At 42.5% G+C, this 21,711-nt stretch overlaps 2 protein-coding genes and 1 long non-coding RNA gene across 3 annotated transcripts; 1 reads left to right on the plus strand and 2 right to left on the minus strand.

Moving 5' to 3' along the window:
• The first annotated feature begins 2,466 nt into the window (after positions 1 to 2,466).
• LOC145455226 (osteopetrosis-associated transmembrane protein 1-like) lies at positions 2,467 to 9,484 on the plus strand. The gene is made up of 8 exons (XM_080333176.1): positions 2,467 to 2,665; positions 2,952 to 3,054; positions 3,469 to 3,626; positions 3,971 to 4,027; positions 5,804 to 5,935; positions 6,384 to 6,542; positions 8,069 to 8,261; positions 9,170 to 9,484. Exons 1-8 carry the CDS (start codon positions 2,579 to 2,581, stop codon positions 9,220 to 9,222), a joined length of 942 nt encoding a protein of 313 aa, XP_080189302.1. The 5' UTR covers positions 2,467 to 2,578; the 3' UTR covers positions 9,223 to 9,484.
• LOC145455227 (uncharacterized) lies at positions 7,070 to 7,327 on the minus strand. Its single transcript, XR_013920301.1, has 2 exons — positions 7,289 to 7,327; positions 7,070 to 7,257 (listed from the first exon to the last, which is right to left on the minus strand). It is a non-coding gene; the product is annotated as an uncharacterized LOC145455227 (long non-coding RNA).
• Positions 9,485 to 17,479: 7,995 nt separating the features above from the next.
• Positions 17,480 to 19,862, minus strand: LOC145455220 (uncharacterized). The gene is made up of 3 exons (XM_080333172.1): positions 19,392 to 19,862; positions 18,916 to 19,329; positions 17,480 to 18,563 (listed from the first exon to the last, which is right to left on the minus strand). The coding sequence occupies exons 1-3, from the start codon at positions 19,711 to 19,713 to the stop codon at positions 18,163 to 18,165; spliced, it is 1,137 nt and encodes a 378-aa protein (XP_080189298.1). The 5' UTR covers positions 19,714 to 19,862; the 3' UTR covers positions 17,480 to 18,162.
• Positions 19,863 to 21,711: the final 1,849 nt, after the last annotated feature.

Genomic DNA, 21,711 nt, shown 5'->3' on the forward strand with positions numbered 1-21,711 from the left:
TTGTTTGTCAAATTTATGCAATCAACGTTACTTTATACCTGCTATGATCAATTTTCACTCAAAAACCGCGTTTCCTGTCTGTTGGGCATTCGAAAGATATATGCTGCTGTGAAATGTCAATACCGGCAATGCAATGTTGGTTTGTAAATGCCAACTTCTAACAGTCATGTTTGATATCTGCTTGCAGTTGGACATAAAGTGTTGCAGCTTTCCTGCATTGCAGTATTGCGATGACTTACGATTCTTTCCTTTATGATTGTGACGGGGCTACAACAGTGACTTCTGTTCAAGAGCACACTAAAGCGGGGTTGTCAAACATACGGCCCGCGAAGCAATTCTGAGTAAATAAAATAATATTTGTATTATTCAGCACATTTCTATTGGAATTTTAGAATTTTTACAAGAAATACTTTCAAGAAAATAATCCCTCAAGCTCAAGACCATAGGCGCCGAGTTGGGGGGTTACGGGATGGCGCGGCCACCCCGTCACTATGTATGCGGGGTGGCGGCCACCACGTAAAAAATGCTCAAACGCCCCAATAAATTGTAATCCGTGAATAGTAACTAGATAACCGGCACGACCTCGTTTGAGATGTCGATTTCGACACACCTGCGCTGGAAAACATCATCTCCTCTCCCCTCCACGTTCTCCTTCTCTAAATGAAAGTCTATTTGCGGCCGTATTCATTCACAAAACCATTCTCATTTAGTTAAGTGATAGTCTTTTTAATCGGAGCGCGAAATTGGGCGGTTTGTTAGTGTATGCCTGTGTGTTCCTGCGCATATTCCTTACTCTAACAAAGCTTTGCCCATATTAATTGGGAAATGCAACTCAATGTGCAAACAATTTACGCGATGCCAGACTCGTAACCTCATTGCGCTTGACGCAAGTTACGAATAACTGATTAGATGTGCGCTTTCTCGCTTGTAACCATCTGTACTAATTTCTTTCTTGTCTGCTTTATACACTCATATTCCCGCAATGTCACTTGTCAGTGTTCGGTTCATTATTAATACGGCGCAGTGCACGGCGTTGAATTACGTTGTCAAATAATGATGCAACATGAGATTCTCGGTGGCAGAAATTCTGAATTTATTTGATTAGTTTGAACGGCAACCTCCTATGTTCCAATATACTTGAATGCTGGAAGGACTCTATTGAGTCCAACAATATCGCGGATCATATTTCAACACAATTTCAAACCCCTCCCTTTTTTGGCTGGCCACCCCGTGTAAAGATAAAAGTCAGAGCCTATGCTCAAGACACCAAATGTCAAACAATGGCGTGTTTTCATTCTTGTCACTATTAGCAACAAATGCTGGTAATATTTTGGCGTCATTTGATTGGTCCTACCCGCAAACGATCAAAAGGTTACAATTTGGCACACAGCCCCAATCAAGTTGACACGCTGTTGTTTGCTTTACGATCATTGCTCAGTGTAAAGAAATCTAAGATCTGTCATCGGACGTCTTCTCAAAATGTGCAATCTCGCCGGTACTGCGGGAAGGATAATTTCATTTGTAAGATGCAATTGCCAAATATTTGCAGCTAGGTCTGGGCAAGATCAAGTGACCGACCGATATTATTCATATTTCAGTGCAATTCATGGTCACATCACACATGGATATAGGACTGCAGCAGTTCATTATTTACGCTGCTGTTCTCAAAAAGTGGAAATAAATCTTTAGTCACCACAATGGAAATTCCCACTATGGCAGGGCCTGGCAGATCTTGAGCGGCCGTGGGTCTACATAGATTTGTGAGCAAACATTTTCGACCACAAGACAAAGCTGTGTTCCAATCTAACTGACGTTCACGTGCATTTTAATAAGGGTTTGCACGTCCGACATGCAGCCAGAGTTCTAAGAAATTGTTGACAACTTTGATCGACCACAGATGTCTCATTGACTTCAACAGCTATTGAAGAACATTATGTTAATAAATGCATTAAATACTGTCTTTGGTCTGTATGCTTTAAAGTTGAAGTCTACATTAAGTATGATTTATGGATAAATACGCGATTCATGTATCGGTTGCCACCAAGTACCTAATTTTGCCATATCCGGCCCGCCGATGGGAAAAGTTGCCCGCCCCTGTACTACGATTAGCTGACTTTATGTTGTTTTGCAATTCGATATTTCCATTACGAACAACTTGTATGTCATTTTCCTACTGCCTGACATTGCAATGTCCGTGACTCGATGATATTATGTGAACTAGTTGAAATTTCATGTTCCTTATTTCCAGACGGCTTTCTTTGTTTTCGTGACTGTTCCGTTTTGGAAAGCAAGCTGGCGGCCGGCCCCATTCCCAATATTGCTACAATGGCTCAGCCCCATTTCGTTATTGATTTCCTGTGAACGATTTGTATTTTAAACCCTATGCGATGGGACAGATTAATACTGGTGTCAAATCTTGCTGTACCAAAAGGAACTTGTATGTATAACGTGTTATTATTGATTGCAGTAACTGCTTCCTGTGCAAGTTCCTGCTGGCTCCAATAGTCACTGTGCTTTCGTTTGCAGCATAAGAGCAGTTCTGTAATGTGATAGGATATCTGCCGACTCATACACTGTGATGCATTTGAGTCGATGGATTAGTGTCTGCGTTTTCTTCTTCTTGCTCACTGTGATCAACGGAAATGGTAGCAGTCAACGTTCCAACGTGAGTTACTGGTAATCTTTATACGTTCTTTTAATTGGTACCGGTAATATATCTTACACACAATTGCTAAAAAATGGTGCAATTAATGAAATTGACGGTAAGCTGGAAATGCTGTTATGAAAGATTATGGCTGTAAGTTTTTGTTTGTAACATTGTAATAATAAGATATTTTCCATAATTCTTTGCAGTATCTAATGTCATGTGGTGAATGCTTACGATAGTTAATCGCAGCCTTTTCAACCCCAGTTGCACACCAAAATATTAATAATATAATAATAATCTTCAGATGCCGGGTCACATTGCCATGGAAAGCTACCTCGGTCACTCGGACAGACTGCTTTATGTTGAAAGACTGTGGTCCATCAAAGATCCCATCGAACCTGCTGGGGGTATGTTGATAATATGTCGAAAATTTGGCCTGAAGGGCTAGGCTATAGTATCAACATAGTGTCCTATCTGGTGTGGACACAGCGAGACTGAGCGGCTCACTGCATTTGGGTTACGGCATACTTTCCATTTGACCAAAGGCAACTTTACGGATATTTTTGACCGGCTTGCCGAGCGCCAAATTCAATAAATCGGGTAGCAACGGAAAGCTGCTGCTGTACTGATTACGAAAATATAAATTTTATTTAGTGATATTTGCAGTGTCGTTCTGAAACTAACTTGGTAATTTGGACTGCTCACTATGCACTATCAGCCTTGCCTTGTACCACATATTTGCACGCATTTTTTCCACCTCATCGGTTGACGAACTAAATCTTACTCCCTCTCTTTGTCATACGTATTTCTTTACTTTACAGATATTTCAAAACACTGTTTGGAACTCTTGGATACCTTCAGCAACGCGACGTCCGTCTATCTGAAATGCATTATGTGCAACGCCAGGCCTCTGCACTACTGTCAAAATTGTGCGACGGAATTCGCGTACGCCGTTAATTGCTATTCGGATATCGCCAGGGTGGGTGGTTTTGTCAGATGTTTTCATTAGTATTGTACCGTCCGCGTGTTAACTGAGTGCTCGAATGAAAATTTCTAACTATGGGCCAATATGGATCATAGGTAGGCAAATTATCCAATTTGGTGATACCAGCGTGGTAGCTCATTGTGTGCGGATTTATACATTTTTAATATCGCCTTACCGGGCGACCTATTGCTACGTGGCTCACACCAATAACGTTGTGTCCTTGCCATGCTTTGTAAGTACTTGTGTGTTAAGCAAGCACACGTCTTCATAATTTTACGACTAAATTGGATAACTATACCTCTCCGTAACTCAAATATTCCTCTTTTCCAAATACCCAGCTCGTGGAGAACGGGAGCCGTTGCAGGGATGAATTGGAGCGCGCAGATAACGTGCAGGTGGGTGATGTACGAAATCAATGATAATAACTGCTTGCTGACTTCTGCAGAGCAATCTTGAGCTCCAATTTCCTTTCCAACTCGAAGCCGTAGCGCATTCAAGCACTTCAATTGGGTTAGCATTCGATGCGCTCATTTGCGTGGATCATGTCTTTTCCCAATTCGTTCCCTGTGTCCTGCGGTAAATTTCGGTCAATAAAAAAATTGACATCTGGTGATTGGGTTCTATCCAGGGCTTTGGAGCAGCCGAAAATTTAAACTGCTCCAGCTCCGGCTCCGGAGCTCTCTCCTATCATACATTAGCTCCGGCTCCAGCTCCGGAGCAGCATTAAAACCACTGCTCCGGCTCCAGCTCCGGCTCCGGCTCTGAAATTATCGAATGGTCCTGTCTATATCAGCGGTGGCCCGCAAATGTGGCCCGCGACAGGGTTCTGCGTGGCCCGCGAGGTAATGTCCTATTATATTATCGAAAATGAATTGCTCAGATTGTGAACTTGCAATGCCAACCAAAAATTACAATTCTGGCTGCGACACTTGGGATGTTGATGACTAAAATATCAGTTCCAACGCATTAGCAGATCCAGGGTCCAGTCACATTTTCAGTACATCGTCGTACATTATATATAATAAACAAAATAGTAGCGAAATTTTTCTTCACGCTTCGTGTGTTTAATTGTCACACGATTTCTTGCTTGGTAGCCTACCCCCTACTGAAAATGAAAAAACGCCTAATTTACCCGATTGAGTCTAACTGTATTCGCAATTACGGAATAAGTCTTTTCGCGTTTACGCTTGCATAAAATCGTCGACGGTGAAATATAGGCACAAAATTATTGTCGCATATTATCGGAGACCTTCGATATCGATGTGTCCAGACGCCGAATAGTCGTGTCCTTGCAAACTGAGCCTAGCGGTTGGTATACAATAGACCCGCAGTACTCACCTAGTTTATTTATAAACTTACAAAATTTTACCCGCTTGGCATGGCTAGTGGACCGCGCACTCTTTCGTAAATTGCATGTGCCCCTTTAGCCGAAAAGGTTGGCCATTCCTGGTCTATATAGATTACTAATCTACTAATAGGTTAGTTATCTATAGTAATCTAGAGTCCGTCAGCCGTCAGTAACATCCGATGTAGCAACAAAGACATATAGGTGCCGCCGTGCCGGCTTGTGACTCCATACTGAATACTTGTCAATTGTCGACAACATCATAGTTGCACTAGAACGCAATTTACTCCATGCCATTGCTGTGCACAGAATTAAAATTCAGGCCTGGTGTTCAATTATGATAAATCAGCAGATGTGGTTGTTGCATATTTAATAGCATCTTATGAAATAGGTCGGAGCCGGAGCTACTCCTCAAATAACGGGCTCCAGCTCCGGCTCCGGCTGAATTTTATGTAGAGCTCCGGCTCCGGCTCCAGCTCCGGTGAAAATGCACGGCTCCGGGGCTCCGGCTCCGGGCTCCGGCTCCGGCTCCAAAGCCCTGGTTCTATCCGAGCAAAATTTTCGGCATTCGGTGCACACACACTGCGATTCGATTTTGCACGTCCCCAGTCATGAACTTCAATCGTGGTCTCTCCATTCTAGTGCATTAAATCTGATCACGATAGCCGCCCATCCGATCGAGTCTGCTTTGGGGCATTGGGTGCCCTGCGATTTTGGCCAGATGTGCCGCTTGCGGTGATTATGGCTTTGTGAATTAAGTTACGGCAAACCTTACCCTGGTACACAAGTATCTGTTAGTTGTTTACCAACAGCCTCCGCTGTTTAGGTTGTGACCCTGGTTTACGATTTCATCGTCGACGTTTGGGAAAAGTCGCACTGCCACAATTGTTACAACGCGACTGCACAAAACGGAACGACGGTGTACAACTCGACAGAGGAGACTAAGGAGATGCTTGAGGTTAGTCTATGCGGCGGTCTAAACCTGTTGATCTTGAAAGCTCTGGCTGTTCGGATTCAATTTCGCCACCGACCGCTCAAACAAAATGGTTACTTTCAAATGGCTGAATGTGACTGCAGCCTATTGAGAGTGTCGAGTTTGTTAGGGATAAAAAATATAAAAGTTGCTGTCTTTGTTTTGGCGTGTAGCGTTCAAGTTTAAGTGTGTCCGTGAATTGGAGAGTTACACGACTGAACCTTGCTTCAGAATCAGTTAGTTAGGTGCAGAGGTGGTCATGGTCAGTAAGCAAGTACTTCAATTTTTTCCTATAGATTTTAGTACTAGTTATTGTGAATATCTTGCATTTAGATAAATGGACATTGTTAACATTTGTATCACGTAAATTCGCTCAGTATCACCGCGATCTTCAATCCAAGTTGCATAATGCTATGCTTTTTTTTTCGTATAGAAAATACAGGACGTCCAAATGTGCTTTCACGACTTTGCCGGGAAAGACATCGAGAACGTGTCCGTCTGTTTTCTGTGCCGGGAGCTGTACAACAAGGCCAACGACTACTACAACATGCTGGATAAGGAAGACAAGCTGTGTAGCGATCTCGTGGACTCGGTGAGTGTTTGGAAAAATTGAACATTATTTGAAGCAAAAAACTGGTGTATGAAGTAACCGTCAGTTAGAATGATAAAATGTCATAAATACAACACACAATGAACATAAACACATTGTGTCTTGGACACTCTTTTGTCATGACGATATGTTAGGGCAAAGTTAAGATAACTTTCACTTCCATTTTATAAATTTTTTCTGGTTGGAAATATTATTATTGTATCTCTGCTGTCACCTCATGGCCATATTTTACCCAAACAATAACTAAAAACTGCAAAATTTCAATTTTATTTTCCTTTGATAATGTTTTTTTTAAAGTTCCGACCAAAAGATCGCATGTTTCTTCCTATAACTCTATAAAATATATGGTTTGACCATTAGAAAATAAATAGGCCTATATATATATTATCTCCTGGTACAAATTTGTTAGATTGTTGGCAGTTTTCCTTCAAGCATTCTGGCACTCATTCTTACCATTACATCGGTGACACTTGTTCATTGTCTTTTTACTTTGCGAATGTTTGTAAGTGTTTTTCTCAATTATAAAATTTTTTTACGTCGCATCACGGTTAAACAAAGATTTGTACGAAATATTTGTCCTAAATGATTCACTCAAGGTTTTTTGGAAAGCTGACGTTCACACCTGTGCTATGCTAAAAGTTCTTTGACATAGGTCTACCATGCTGAGAGTTACAGAACTTCAAAGCAAACTACAGAACTTCAAAGCAAATTCACAGCAAATTTATGACAAAAATTTGTATTTTCAATTTTGAAATGAAATTTCTCCTTCCTTCAAATTTTAGCACAGTGCAGCACTGTCCTGATACTTCCTAAGGAAGGCGTTAGATCTGAAAAAGGGCTTCGCTATTTCAAGATTTTGCATTCCCATATGCAGAGTAGAACCGAATTTATTGTTTTTTGTATGTAGGATAGCGACATCTAGCGGCTGTGAAAATTTCATGGTGATTGGGGTAGCCATCCGCGAGTTAAGTTTTGAGTTGCTAGTCCCCTTAAAAATATTAATGTTAAAATATCTAAAAATAAAACAAAATCAACTCTAGATCAAGAAGTAGATTATTAGTGGAGCCTATTAATACTTGAACAAACATCTATGATCACCTATCTTTAATAAGCATACCAAAGGATGACATACTTTTCTGAAAGTCTTACAGAACGGAAATAAGTATCGCAGCACAGAAAGAAACGTATGGCAACGAAACTGGAAATTTCTATCCTTCTCCCCCCTAGTATTTCACAACGTCACGTAAGGGAGATTAAAGGGATGACTAGCATCTGTAGAGAGAGATAGCATCGTTATCTATCTCCCCTCCCTACAGATGAGTCTCGAAGTGCCAAGCGCGTCGTGACCTAGGCATGGGCTGAGATTCTGACAGTCCGGGCTTCTTGTATGGCTGTTTTGGAGCATCAATCATAAACAAACATCTATGTTCACCTTGTTTCGTGCCACATGGCTCCCGCGGTTGGGACCCCCTGCCAAGAGTGAATGCGAAAACATTCCGTGTCTTCAGATGAACTACACCAGAAGGATGTGGAGCAAGGACCTGCACTGCACCGTCGCCGTTCATACCGACCTGCTCATCTACTCTCTCTCAGTCGCCATCAGCGCGATACCGCTGCTGTTCTACCTCGGTCTCTACCTGTACGGCAGGAGACGGGTCTCCGCGGTGTCATTGAGCCGCAGGGATTCGCTGAGGAGGGCGTGTAAGTGCGAAATGCGGCTTGTGATCGAGATTTTAAATAGGAACCAAAACCGCTCCGGGGGGGGGGGGGGGGCTACAAGAAGAAGTGATCAAAATATTCATTGTTTGGTTCTCAAGTAGAGGCGTACAGTTGACTAAGTCATTCATATTGAAAGAAACCCGAATGTTTTCAGCTAATACTCGCCAATCGTGATCGTCAGCAACTAATACAGAATTGGAAAGAACGTGGTATATCAACATTCGTATCACCAAACATGACGGCATGAACAGATGGTTTAGTTAGATTTACTATTTTTAGATTACACTCGTACTTCGTTTGTTGGCACAAACTGGGTTTGCAGAGATTGATAAAGACTCCTATAAAATTACTGATGAAAAATTAGTAGCTCATTGTACAGAAATAGAACATTGACAGCAATTTAAGATAAAATCCGCCAACCCAGTGTGTGCTACTAAAGGAGTTTGTGTATAGTCTAAAAATAGTATATTGAGCTTCAACCATTTGTTCACTTTGATCACTCAAATTTTCATCCACGTCATATTTGGTGATACGATTGTTGGTATACAATGTTCTTCCCAATTCAGCCGAAAATATTTGTGTTTCTTCAAGTGTGATTATATTCATCAAAATGATGCTGAAGTTCTGCACCTCCAAGATCATCTTCAAGTTGAGGTAGAAGTGAAGCTGTTGATTTCTACTAATGGATGTAAACTCATCATAGAACTCCTTTCTACATTTTCAAATCCAAAGTTTCAAGAATAAGTGCTGTAGTATACGTGTAAAAACTGCTCGAGTAGAAGTGGAAGAAACTTTGGCCAAAAATGTACAATTGTACGAGTATTCCGTTACTGGCCAGTTGTGAACTCTCAGCCGCTACCAAGTTGTGAAAATCTCATCTCCTATTTCAGTGAAGGAAGATGCCGATCCACCTGCCAGGGCCTCTACGTCAGACGGCATATAACACGTGACCTAGTCGATGCGTGGCAATCTCGAATCACTGTGTACTTTTCTGTTTAGCAACCTACTCATTTCTGCCAGTGTATCTACTTTTTAGTCGTTGATCCCTAGTAGATCGTATATGACTTCTTCTAAATAGTGTGTGACAGTATAGGAAATCGAATTTTTTTTCTAATATTATTTAATAAGTTATGATTTTTATGCTGGTTTAGAAGAAACGAATATCACACAATACTCATACCATAATATACAGAAAATGAGTCTCGTTGTTATTGAAATTAGATCAAGAGGGGTTGGGCAACGGCAATATCCCTCTGCTTGGCTTAGACTGCAGGGGTTGCGAGCCACTTTTCAATTCTCGTAGAGGCCGCAAGAATGTAATATAGAGACACACCCCTGGCTTAGAAGAACTTCTCTTGTCAGGCTTGCTCATGAGATGAATGAATGACGTGTATCGGGAATGAGTGGTGGTCTGAGTCGAGTAGGTTTGATAAAGCGTAACTATTTTTTCAGTCCGGTCTTGTTAGCCTACGTTTTCATCACACCACCAATCGGAAGTGTTAGAAACGTACCAGGAGTCGCTTGTCAATCGTCTTCGTCGGTGTGCCTACAAGTTAAATCTAGGGCTGGGCAAAATCGAGTACCTGAGTGAATCGATTCTGAATCACGTATTACGCTTCGAGTCGAGTATTCGAGTATCACACATTATGACATCACAACAGAATGTAATATGTCAAAGTTAAAATATGTTCATTTTATGCCACCACAAAGGATAAAATGCCTGTTATCCGTCACATTAAAGATACATTGGTATTATTTCGACCATACCGATTTCATTGCACTTCTTGACAATGTCGTGGGATGATCATGACTTCGGAAATATGCTATTCCAGTAACGTTCGTAGCTTTGTACTATGACTCGTATGCTGCGACACGGCCAATCAAGGTTTCAAGGCTTCCTCAGTGAAAAATAGTATAAAAAACTATAATTCTCGTTGGTACTTTAACTTTCAGCGGCGAGGAATGCATAATTTCAGTACTCGAAAAATTCATCTTTTACTACTCGACTCGAATCATTAAAATTAATACTTGATTCAGATTCGAGTACTCGAATCATTGTGCCCAGCCCTAGTTAAATCACCAACTGCCGTTCACCTAAGGTAACTGTATAGCAGCCAATCAATGGACAAACGGCGCTAAATTTTGCTGATATATTTTACCATCCATCAGCAGTGTTGGGATCAAGTCACTACCTTCGAGTCACGAGTCATTGCAGATTTTGACTCGAGTCAAGTCAAGTCAATCGATTTTCAAAGGTGACTCGAGTCAAGTCAAGTCACAATTCAAGTCAAATTGAATTTTCGATGTATGAGTGATGATTCAAAGTCATTACACTTTGCTAGCTGTGTGAAAGACAGATTAATTGATCAATGCTGATCATTTATCTTGAATCAAATAACGAATATCTAGTTAAATATACCTGCGAAAAGACGTATCACTCACGCACACGTAGAACTGTTAATAAAATACGTGAGTAACTGTACAGTCACATGCTACAGTCAGTTATTGTCAGCCAAAATATAGGACATAATCAACATCTATACATCCGTGAGTAAATAAACGCCCTAACTATATTTGTTTGATTTAAATCATACATAAAGGTTGGTAAAGGTGAGCACTGCGCATTGCGCAACGTAAGCATTGATCCGTCTGAGAAACAGAGACACATTGCTATTTAGAGTAATCTTCTACTACTACTACTACGACAACGCAAGCTGTGATACTTTGGTTTGCGGTCTATTTATTTGTGATCTAACAATCGAGGATCAGTGTATCGTACGATCAGTGAAAGACTGGCTGCTCTCACAAGTGACACCGGCGTATCTAGAACAATCCGAACATACACAAGATACAGTGATTTATTCGACACCGTTTACTTGATGACTTGAAATTGACTCGTAAATTTTGCTCGAGTCACGAGTCAATGCGCATTTTTAAAGCTTCGAGTCAAGTCAAGTCATTTTTCCAAAGTGACTCGAGTCAAGTCAAGTCATACGAAAAAGTTGACTCGAGTCAAGTCATGACTCGAGTCATCCCAACACTGTGCATCAGTAAGACAGAAAATAACAGATATTTGCTAGGAGTGGTATTTACTATTTAGTGGGGTATGACTAGAGCGGCGAATAACCGCTTGTTTTGAATACTCCCTCCGGTCTGCGTTATTCTCACCTGTACCAAGCGATCAAAGTTCGGAATGTCAAGCGTTTTAATGTTACTAACGACGCAGTCAAATCGTGGCTCAGTGACAGCTCATTTGGAAAACCTTACTTTTGATTTCTGACTTACCGCATGTAGGCGCAAGCGCACAGCTTAATTTGAGACGCGAAGGAAGTAGGATGTTGGGTGCTGGGTGTATAATGCTCCTTTCAAATTTGTCTGCTATTCTATTTCAGAAATACATAACATAACATGGATGGGTTATATTTTTGATCTGAACAAGTCACACACAATGTACAATGCGATAAGACACAATGCGATGTCATGAACAGATAGGAGGATGTAGAACAGGGGTGGGCAATTATTTTCCTCCGCGGGCCAAATGAGAAAAATAAATATGTTGGCGGGCCAAGTAAAAAATTTAGCTATATTCTCCAGCGTATGTTAATTTTATTTTCAAATTACATTGCTACTAAATGCTGCTCAGTGAATGTGTTGATATTAGGTAATGAGAAGGTGACGGTTATTAAAAGAAATATATATTAGCTGTCATGATTCCAAACAATGTTAAACATGATACATTTAGCTCTCTTTAAACCCCTATCCACGTTCTCCTATTAAGACTCTAAAACAGTGGTTGTCAAACGTTTTTAGGCACGCCTCTCTTTATGATTGTGAACAATTTCACGCCCACTTATCATGATATCACAAAATATTAAAAAATTCAACCAGAATGCTAGCAATCCCAACGGATAGTTTGATGGCATGGAAGAATATGGCTGTTGATGAGATAATTGTGAAAGACCAAAGTCGGACAATACACATAGCAACAAGTACAAGCAACAAGTTCAATCCACTTCGGGTTCGCGCCACCCTTCTGATGCTTTCACTTCTCCCAGTTCGAGAACTGCATTGAAATGTATATATGCAATAGTACAAAGCATATTTCTTGGTCGCTGCCGTTCGAGGAGCGTGCAGGGTAAATGCCCTTTATGTTGAAGGAAGCTTGCAGTTTTTCTGAACTTCGCCCTCCCTTGACTGAGTGCTTCGTGCTTCTGCCATAGGACCGACTTTAAATAAAATCCCTAATCTCGGCGACATAATCGGCAAAAACTGAAAGGTTGGGTTTACCCCTGACTCCAGTATGCGAATATTTAGTGCTCTAAATTCTAAACCTAAACCTTCTTTTCGACATGCCCGTTAATCCTGTAAGGGTGATATGGTGAGTCATATAGTAATCGCGAGCACTGATTGACTTGTTTTAAGAATTATGGATTTGGAAACATATCACGTCACAAATTGAAACACATCACGTATAATGCGTAATGTGACAATGTCAACAAGGAAGGTTTGGACTAAACTATATGGCAAGAATGATTTCTTGTGGCTTCAATTGCTACTCATAATTGCGACATTGCCTTTATTTTGAATCTTGATTACGCTGCCAGGTACGTAAGGCAGCGTAACCGTGGCATATTATTGAACAGGATTCAAGGTAAACGAATTTCCTGCTCATTTAATACAGCCCTATGGTTTTAGTCATTAAAGAAGCAAGTTTTATGTTTTGAATTCCAAGCAACCTTTCGCGGGCCGCACAAAATAGCTTCGCGGGCCGCATTTGGCCCGCGGGCCGCACTTTGCCCAGGCCTGATGTAGAACGACACACATCAGTAGCGATCCTTTACTCTGACATCCACCTCGGCCTAGAGTGCCCGATGTCACAGTTCTTTTTCGATGTTGATCTCTTTGAAGCCGCGGCCCTTTCTACTAGTTCTTTTCCATTCATTGTGAGTGCTTTCCGATCAAGATAGCGTAATGGTTAAGCGTCCGGCTTCTTGATCGGTAGGTCGTGGGTTCGATTCCCGGCCGGGTCAGACCAAAGACTTGATTAGTAACACTGGTATCCATGGCTTCCCTGCTTGGCACTCATGCATTACTGGGATAGCATGGATGGGTGGTGCATGACTTAGAAAGTCGTAAAAGCTATATCTGCACTTCCTTGTCCAGCGGCATATGCACATCATGCACTCATGGTATGCATATGCGCAGATCGTGTGTATGTGTATCATGAGTCGGTGTATATGCCGCAAAAAAAAACATCAAGGACCAAAATAAACTACGTCCTTTCCTTTCCTTCCTTTCCATCGGGTCTTTTTCTGGGCTTTTTTTGTTGCAGGGGAAGAGGAGCCCAGATAAACCTCCGACGGGAATCGGACGCGGTTCGCCTGCGTGCTGGGCTTATCGTAACCACTACACTATCTCCCCTGCTAACATGTCCATTATCTGCCTACATGTCCATTATCCCCCAAAGCAACACTCGTGCTGCAAGCCTGCAACTCCAAGAAAATAAAATCAGTCGCCACATTCTACCTCCGATTGAAAAATTCGAAATCGAATCAAAATTGAGACTGAATGTATAGCATAGATTCAATCATCACGCTACTACCATCCTTCGTAGTGTGGTTAGCAATTATGATCACTTGATCAGTCGAGTTGGACTCCCTGTAACTCTTGATAACAATATCGTTGCGATACCGCTACTGAAGGAGCGAAAGTTGCCACTCAGTAAAAGGTGCTAATTGAACTCGATTTAAGGTGAAAGTTCAAGACTTCCGTCATTGGCGACCAGGACTGCTAATGATCTAATGACCCCCTACTTGTGATGCGGGAACGATGAAAGGTGAAAATTGGTAACCGATTATGGTGAAGGTTCAAAGCTGGATCCTAACCGATTGAAGCGAAGATTCAAAACTGGCTACAAGTGATCGCAACTGGAGACGTGTGCTAATACCTAAACTGCAATCTAAAGCAGTGCTCTTCACCGGGTGTTTCGTACACCCTAGGGTGTACCAAAACTTTAAAAGGGTGTACCACTCAGATGGGGTGTACAGGGGTGTACCAGATTACCATTAAAATTGACCAATGACTAGCTATCACAATAAATAGGCAAGTTTATGCTTGTTTGTTTTTGGGGTATTCATGGTGTTTGTCGACTACTATGGTCATTTACACCAGGCCGATATTCTTCTTATTTTCCGTAAGTTTATGCTTCGAAACATGTTGACCGGGTGTGCATTACGCACCATTACATTCCTGTTCTGATGTCATGAGCAAATGCTTCTCCTTATTTAAATGTTGGTAATGGTAGGGTTACCATATTTTGGAAATCTGAAAAGAGGACACTTTTTCAGACTTGCAAAACCTGTGGAAAATCCTGAAAAAGGGTAAATTTTTCTCACTTTGTAGTCGATTGACTGAAAAAAAGGTAAACTTTCTCGCTCAGCGCCCAAAATACAGTTTTCCCGTCACATTTTAAGGTGGTTGACACTAAAAAAAAAAGTCATCTCCGGCTCAGCTCCCGAAATACCCGCCTGGGGGTTACTTCGGTGCTGATTTACGGCATCTCAGTCGATTTTGGGCGTAATTTTGAGCTAAATTCTCAAAAAAGAGGACAAATCTCAAAAAAGAGGACAAAAGGGCGTCTTCCGAGGACGCTTTGAAAAAAGTCAAAAAGAGGACAAATCCTCTTAAAAGAGGACATATGGTAACCCTAGGAAATGATTTATTTGTTCTTTTTGGAGTAGAACAGGATGGAGTTTGTTTTGCTTGCGATATCTGTCTGTAATGATTCTTGAGGAAATCGACGAGAGAGATCATAAATATTGAATTGATATACTTTCTGCGAGATGCTTATAAATAGTGTATTGTACATAATTGCAGGGTCGTAGCCAGCCTGTCTCGGTGGGTCGAGTTTGAGAACCACCGTGCTAGATGTTGGTCCGGTAACTTCGAGCCCTGATTAGTATTGAGCATTTCAAATACGTTGCAACCTTGCTCATCCTTATTTCATCAGGCTAGAGGTGTCCAACCTACAGACGTACGTTGCTGGCAGGCAGTCGCTAAACAATAATTAATCGGCTCTCTTCACGTAATTAAATTTCCGTGTGTTGGCGTCCTCCAATATGCAATTTGAATTAACGAATTGGTTCCCGAATCTTTGAGAGATTTTAAACTTGAAAATTTTATTCACGCTTTGCGCGATTGAAGGCGACGTGGATTTTGTGTTTTTAATATAAATAATAGTGTAATCTGAGTCCGCCGGACAAATCCGAACCGCAGAGGAAAACGATCCACCCCATCGGAGTGCGCGTCTCGTGTGCGTCCCACAAATGAAGGTTTTGCAAGTACGTTTGGTCAAAAAATAAAAACATGCAACAAATTGATTAATAAAAACCCGAAGATGCATCATCAATAGCTTTGAGCCCAACATTTTCAAGCACACCCTCCATCAGCTATGTCGGTTAATCTGATCACGTTGGCTAATAATTGATGAACATTTGACAGCAATATATGAAAGTGCCCATATTATCGACGAAATTAACCCTATGCGACTAGTCGGGGAATCCAGTATTTGGTGTATAGATAGCGAGCATGCAGGTGCAGGGGTGTTCTCCTGCTCCAATTTAAAACTTTTATACGCAAGGTTTATCTCAAAAAATCAGTGATGGCACAGAACATCACAAGGGCTCTCCGCATTAGTATATGACGGCCAGATGGGCCATGACCACTTTACGCCGGAATGCGGCCGTATGTTATATATGAAATCAAAGCACGTCCGTGAGTAGCAAGTAGTTTGAACACCCCTGGATTAGTCTTATATGCGGAATCAGTGAGTTATGTGGTCAGGAGTGTACGAGTATCGAGTAAACGTTAAAAGGGTGTACCACGACGTAAAAGGTTGAAGAGCACTGATCTAAAGGTAGCAATGATGTAGGGTCCCCATATTTTGAAATCCGGAAGGGAGGACACTTTCTACAAATCATAAAAGTCAGATTACCGGACTAGAAAACGGATGATTCTAAAATTTGTACTGGAAATCTTGTTGTGTTGACTTAAAAAAAGGTAGGTCATCTTCCCGATTCGACTCCCGAATTACCAACTTTTTGGGGATATTGCTGTGAAAAAAGGTCATCCCGACTCCCGAATGACCCGCTCAAACGATTTGGCGTCATTTATGGCGTTTTGGAGTCCGGGCTGTCCATTAGCCTGACTGTCAAATCTACAAAGAAGGACGAATTTCCAAAAAGGAGAACATTTTGGATTTCTTGAAAAAGGAGGACAAATCCTCCTAAAGACGCACATATGGTAACCCTCACTGATGGCTATATCGACTAGTTCACTAAACCATAATTTCAGCCGTTAACCATACTGAGGCTAATGCAACACCATGGTTTCGTAAGACTTACGTTACGAGATATCCCGTACCAGAATATAATACATTATTTTGAGATGACTGACAAAACCAACAACTTCCTCTCATATGCGTAGAGCGTAGTCAGGGGGCGTAATGAGCCCGAATATTCGACTCGGTAATTGTGACGTCATAATGCTTCTCTATGTAGCAATATATCCGTTACGCCCCTCATTGTTAACTTAGGTCAACCCCAATTCTCCAAAAAAGTAATTGATCCTGGCTACAGAAGTAGGCCTACGTACGCTTTCATAGCTGATTCGTCGTAGGTTCATAATAACGTTTATTAATTCGAGGACTTTGCGCTTGCCTCTTTTCGAGCGTTTCCTTTTATTTTTTTTCTTCATGTAATATATATTATTTACTCTTATTCGGGCCGTACGAAGGTTCATTCTCGCATTCGTTACTTGGCAGAGCTGCCTTGTACAGTTGGCATGGCCTAGAAAAATATCCACCCGGTGTCAGGATCGAGTAAATGATCACTTCTTCCGAAACCGGCAATATTTACATCGAATTTGCTCGCGTACCGAATCAACTCTAGTGTATACACTACCGAGGACGTAAGGCTGAGATCCGCCACTGCGTCCGCGCCATGTTTTCCAGCCCGCATCAAGCCAACAAATGAGATGCTACCTAAAACTATACCCTCGCCTACTTTGTGATGAACTTAACCCGCGTTCAACAGGACAAAGCTGCGATTATTCGCTATCTACGCCAACACAATTCGATAACCGGCGAGTCCTGCTCTTGGCCTACACTTGCAAACACTGCCGCGCTACCAAGACCCGTATGATCGTGCAGTGAAAATCTCATTTATTGTAAAAGTAGACAAAACAGTCTGATGGTAAGGTGTTTAAAGAAGAAAAAAATTGACTAATACTGCTTGCGTGTATAATCGATAAATTTCAACAGAAACGGCCGGTCGGAAAACCCGGGGGCCTAGCAATAAAATCGCATTGAGGATATTGCATGAAACGGCAATAGTCTGGCTGCGCTCAGTCACAGTCTCCACACATCGCGACTGACAAGTGAGTCGGTAGTCAACAAAGCAGAGGCGGTCAACTCAAAACAACCCCTCGGGTATTACAGTACCATACACCACAAACGTGTGACAACTTATGATTGATACTGGGGTCGCGCAGATCAACAAAAACCCGGCCGACGTGTCGATACAGAAGACAATGCGAATAAAAAACAAAAACACCACTCATGGTTTGCACAGATGCGGCCACAAACAGCGACGAAAAAGAGCTGAATTCAACAGTGCGTGATGAATAATCATGGAAAAAGACTGAAAGGGCACCAGCTAACACGTAAGTATCCGACATCCAGCGTCGGAGCCACTCAACTATTGTAGTCCGCAGAGCACTTCAACATTCTCCGCGTAACAGTGTTCGTGTGGTTGAAGGTTCGCAATATCGCAAGAAACCGCCGTCACGACGGCTGTCTTTTAGGGGCTCTTCGGGGGCGTGCTAGTCAGAAGGACCCGCTCCTTAACCGCTTGTAGTCGAAGCGAAAAGGCAGGCAGCTGCACATTTGCGGTCGAGACGACGACGGCGTTGAATAAGCTCTTTTCCGTTTATCGCCGCCCAAAGCCGTAGTGCGCGATATGATCTCACGCCAAACCGCAAGTAACTGACTGTCCTTATCCATAGACGGCTCTACGGACGTGGGATTCGCGGATTCGTCGCTAAACGGTTCGAGTTCGCATCTGTAATTGCACACTTTTCGCGGAGGTAGATCCATACTATCAGGCGCGCCGGCCGACAACCGGTGTTCCAAACTGTATTGTAGAATACCGCGCGACATTTCCAGTCTGCTTCTGTCCTCGTTAGACAGTGAGTCACATTTAGTGGCGACCGACACGATAGGCACTCCTGTTGAAAAGAAAATATTATGGTCAAACATCTTATGCGACAAAGAGCGCGTCTTTGCTAGGCAATGCCGCGCGGTAATGCCGCGGGGCGGTTGGCGTAAACAAGTTTTGCACGGTTTTAAAAAGATACTAGCGGGCCGAGCGAGAGAGGAAAAAAGGCGAACTCTGTCTCTTTGTTAAGAGGTAACGTTACGCCACAAAGAGCCGGCGTCACGCTCGGCTGAACACACATCGATTGCGTGTGAGCCCTGTTTGCCAGACTACCAGGTATAACTACCGAGGGGAATATTATGTCCGAAAAGAACTGTCCCACGTTTTGAACTGATACCAGAAAATACAGAAGTGCAACTTACGATTTACTGAGGTATGTTTTGAAGTTGCGAGCGCTCGTTCTACGATCTCCATCAATCTCTGCGAAGGCTTTTCGTCGATGGCCGACACGTAGAGTACACAGTCGATTCTTTTATTCGGGTCGTACCCGCGATGATACCTTTTCTTGATCAGTTCGTTGTTCATGAGAAGGACGCAGGGTATGCATTTGGCGGGTATTCTTCCCTCTAACACGTATCGCAGGATCAAAACTGCGTGGTCAGCGTCGTGAATGTCCTCGAAGCCTCTGGTGTCGGCGAAAACTACCTTGCCGCCGGAACGGTTTTTATGGATTACGCACTCGTCGATGACATGATTACGTCCGGGGCAGTATCTGGCTTTATCGGACCACTTCTGATTCAACGCCATACACATGGAATTGATCAAAGACGTTTTTCCTGCGGAGAAAGAAACGATTTAATGCGCTGTCGCACAGATTAAATGTTTGCTGTGATTTTACCTGATCCGCGTTGTCCGAGAACAAGAACATTGAGGTTTGTGTTGAGGTGCTTTTCGAATATGCTGAAAATCATTTTTCGCGTGCGGGCATTGATTTCTTGGCAGCTTCTTCGCCTCGGTTTGTGCGATTGGTCTTCCGTATTCGGGGCCGTTTTCTCTTGCGCCTCTTTAGCAGAAACTTGGTTATGATTGAGGTCGAAGGCGTCCATACTTTCTGAAGAACTCAGGCAGGATACGTCTTTCACAATCGGCTTCAGCGAAACCTCTTCGTTCGTCATTTTAGTAAGAAGGGGTGCAGTGCTGCAATTATTTAATGGTGCCATTTATATACTTGTTTGCTCTAGCTTCCTTCTCGTACAATTCGTTTAGCGTTGGTGAAGTTCAGGCAACTTAGCCAGCCCAAGTCTTCTCGCTCTTACAGCCTAACGTTCAGCGTGCATTACTTGTTGCAATGGCTTGCCGTGCGACGTCCGGCTCTTTTAAATACCACGGAGCTGGTAGCTTCGGATAAACAGGCATTGTTGCGAAATGGGCGAAACCAAGTAGAGTGGGAGGTGATTCTCTCGCTTTTAAAGTCTCTCGTTTGTAGACCAGGGAAGGCTGGCATGCCCCACAGCGACCGGATTGGTTGCGCCCTTCTATTACGAAACACGGTAGGGTTAGCCTTAGCGCAAGAAGTTTCGTTGAAAATGTTTGCTGCCTGGGAGACGCTAGTATTTTGGAGGCATAGCAGCGATACCGTAGGCCGTTTCGATTCGCCCAGCAAGTTACTGTGAGATTTAAACTTCCCAAGATTATATCACGGGAATTCTCGGTTTAACACATTTACTACACCTCATCTCTAAGATACAGTCGCCCACGCCGAATAAAAGTCCACCATAATTTTGAGTTCAAATTACGCACCCATTGAGGAAGGATTTTAACAGCTGATGGACCACAGCAAACGGGAAATACGCTTGCGGTCTTGCGAAATACATAGTTGCGCAACATACCGCTGAACGCGAGAGTAAGCCGTAACCGGCCTGAGCCGGTTTTTAAACGGTGCGCCGGTTGCGAAATCGCGTGGCGAAGCCTATATCATGTCAGGGAGACCTATCGATTTCGGGTATGGGAGCCGATTAAATAAACCAACGCTGACGGTATTTGTGTAAGGTAATGTATCGGTCAATCTGCCGGCAAACACGCTACAATTTTAATTGTGGAGTTGTGGAGTTATCATCTCAGCAATTCTATTTACTCGAAGGTAGCTACGAAATCATGAGAAAGACGTACGACAGTACGCGACATAGACTACTCCAAGTCGCTTCGACGTCTTCCTGTCTTTTCATTGTATCGCATTTTTGTGGTGTGTTGAACTGATAAAAATTGCTAATAAACCTATGATGATGATGATTATGAAAGGCGTGCTGACTGCTGACATCGTTTTGATCGCAACATATTACCAGCATAGCTGGTAGGCTAGACTCCGATACAAATCCTTATCCGCCAACCAAAATATCATCTGGTTCAATACGTTCAAGTTACAAAACAGATTTGACAGAAACGTAGGTCTGCATGTTAGCAAGGTATCAGCTGTGGACAATTAACAATTTCTGTAAATCGTAACGCTAATTGCGTCTTTAATAGAGAATCGCATGCACTTTTGCTTCGTCCAGAATGATAGTGGTTCCATCTCGAGCAAGTTTGATAAAATCCGAGTCGTAATTTCATTTGCGCACAAGAGAAGCCATTTTCCCCTGCGACATGCCGTACAGTACCGTGCACAAATGTTATGTTTTCAGCATCAAGTAGGCTATTTCTGAGTATTGGTACAACGTAAATTGTATGCGATGTATTGTGTGAGAGCTTTTCTTGCCGACTCCTGTATCATAGTTTCCCCGTTTAATGAGCGCTCTTTGGACCCTCGCTGCTACGACATGATATTGTCTCATAACGGCGTAAACGCCACTTTGCGTGCATTAGCTCATGGTGAATGAATAGGCGAAGTGTGATTTCAGGAAATAGCATCATCTCCATTACATTTTGCAGCCGTTGTTTTGCGCAAATCCATCGTGCTGCAATGGCTGTCTTTTCCAAGCTATTTATGTGTTGACAGTATGAAAAATCCCGCATTTCGATCACGCATGATGTACCATATTAGATGCAGAGTTACACACGCCATTTATGGCCATATTCATACGAAACTTTTGGGGATACCTTCCTACAGAAAAATTTAACAAAGTTCAAAGCTTATTCAAGATGCCTTTGCCCCCCGGTGAAAGGGCGGTTATTGACCAAATGCCCTCCGGGATATAGAATTGTGAATAGTCGTAGGCAGCACC

This window comes from Botryllus schlosseri, chromosome 14 (assembly GCF_051294905.1).
Source record: "Botryllus schlosseri isolate E-star chromosome 14, Bs_hap1, whole genome shotgun sequence".
NCBI lineage: Eukaryota > Metazoa > Chordata > Ascidiacea > Stolidobranchia > Styelidae > Botryllus > Botryllus schlosseri.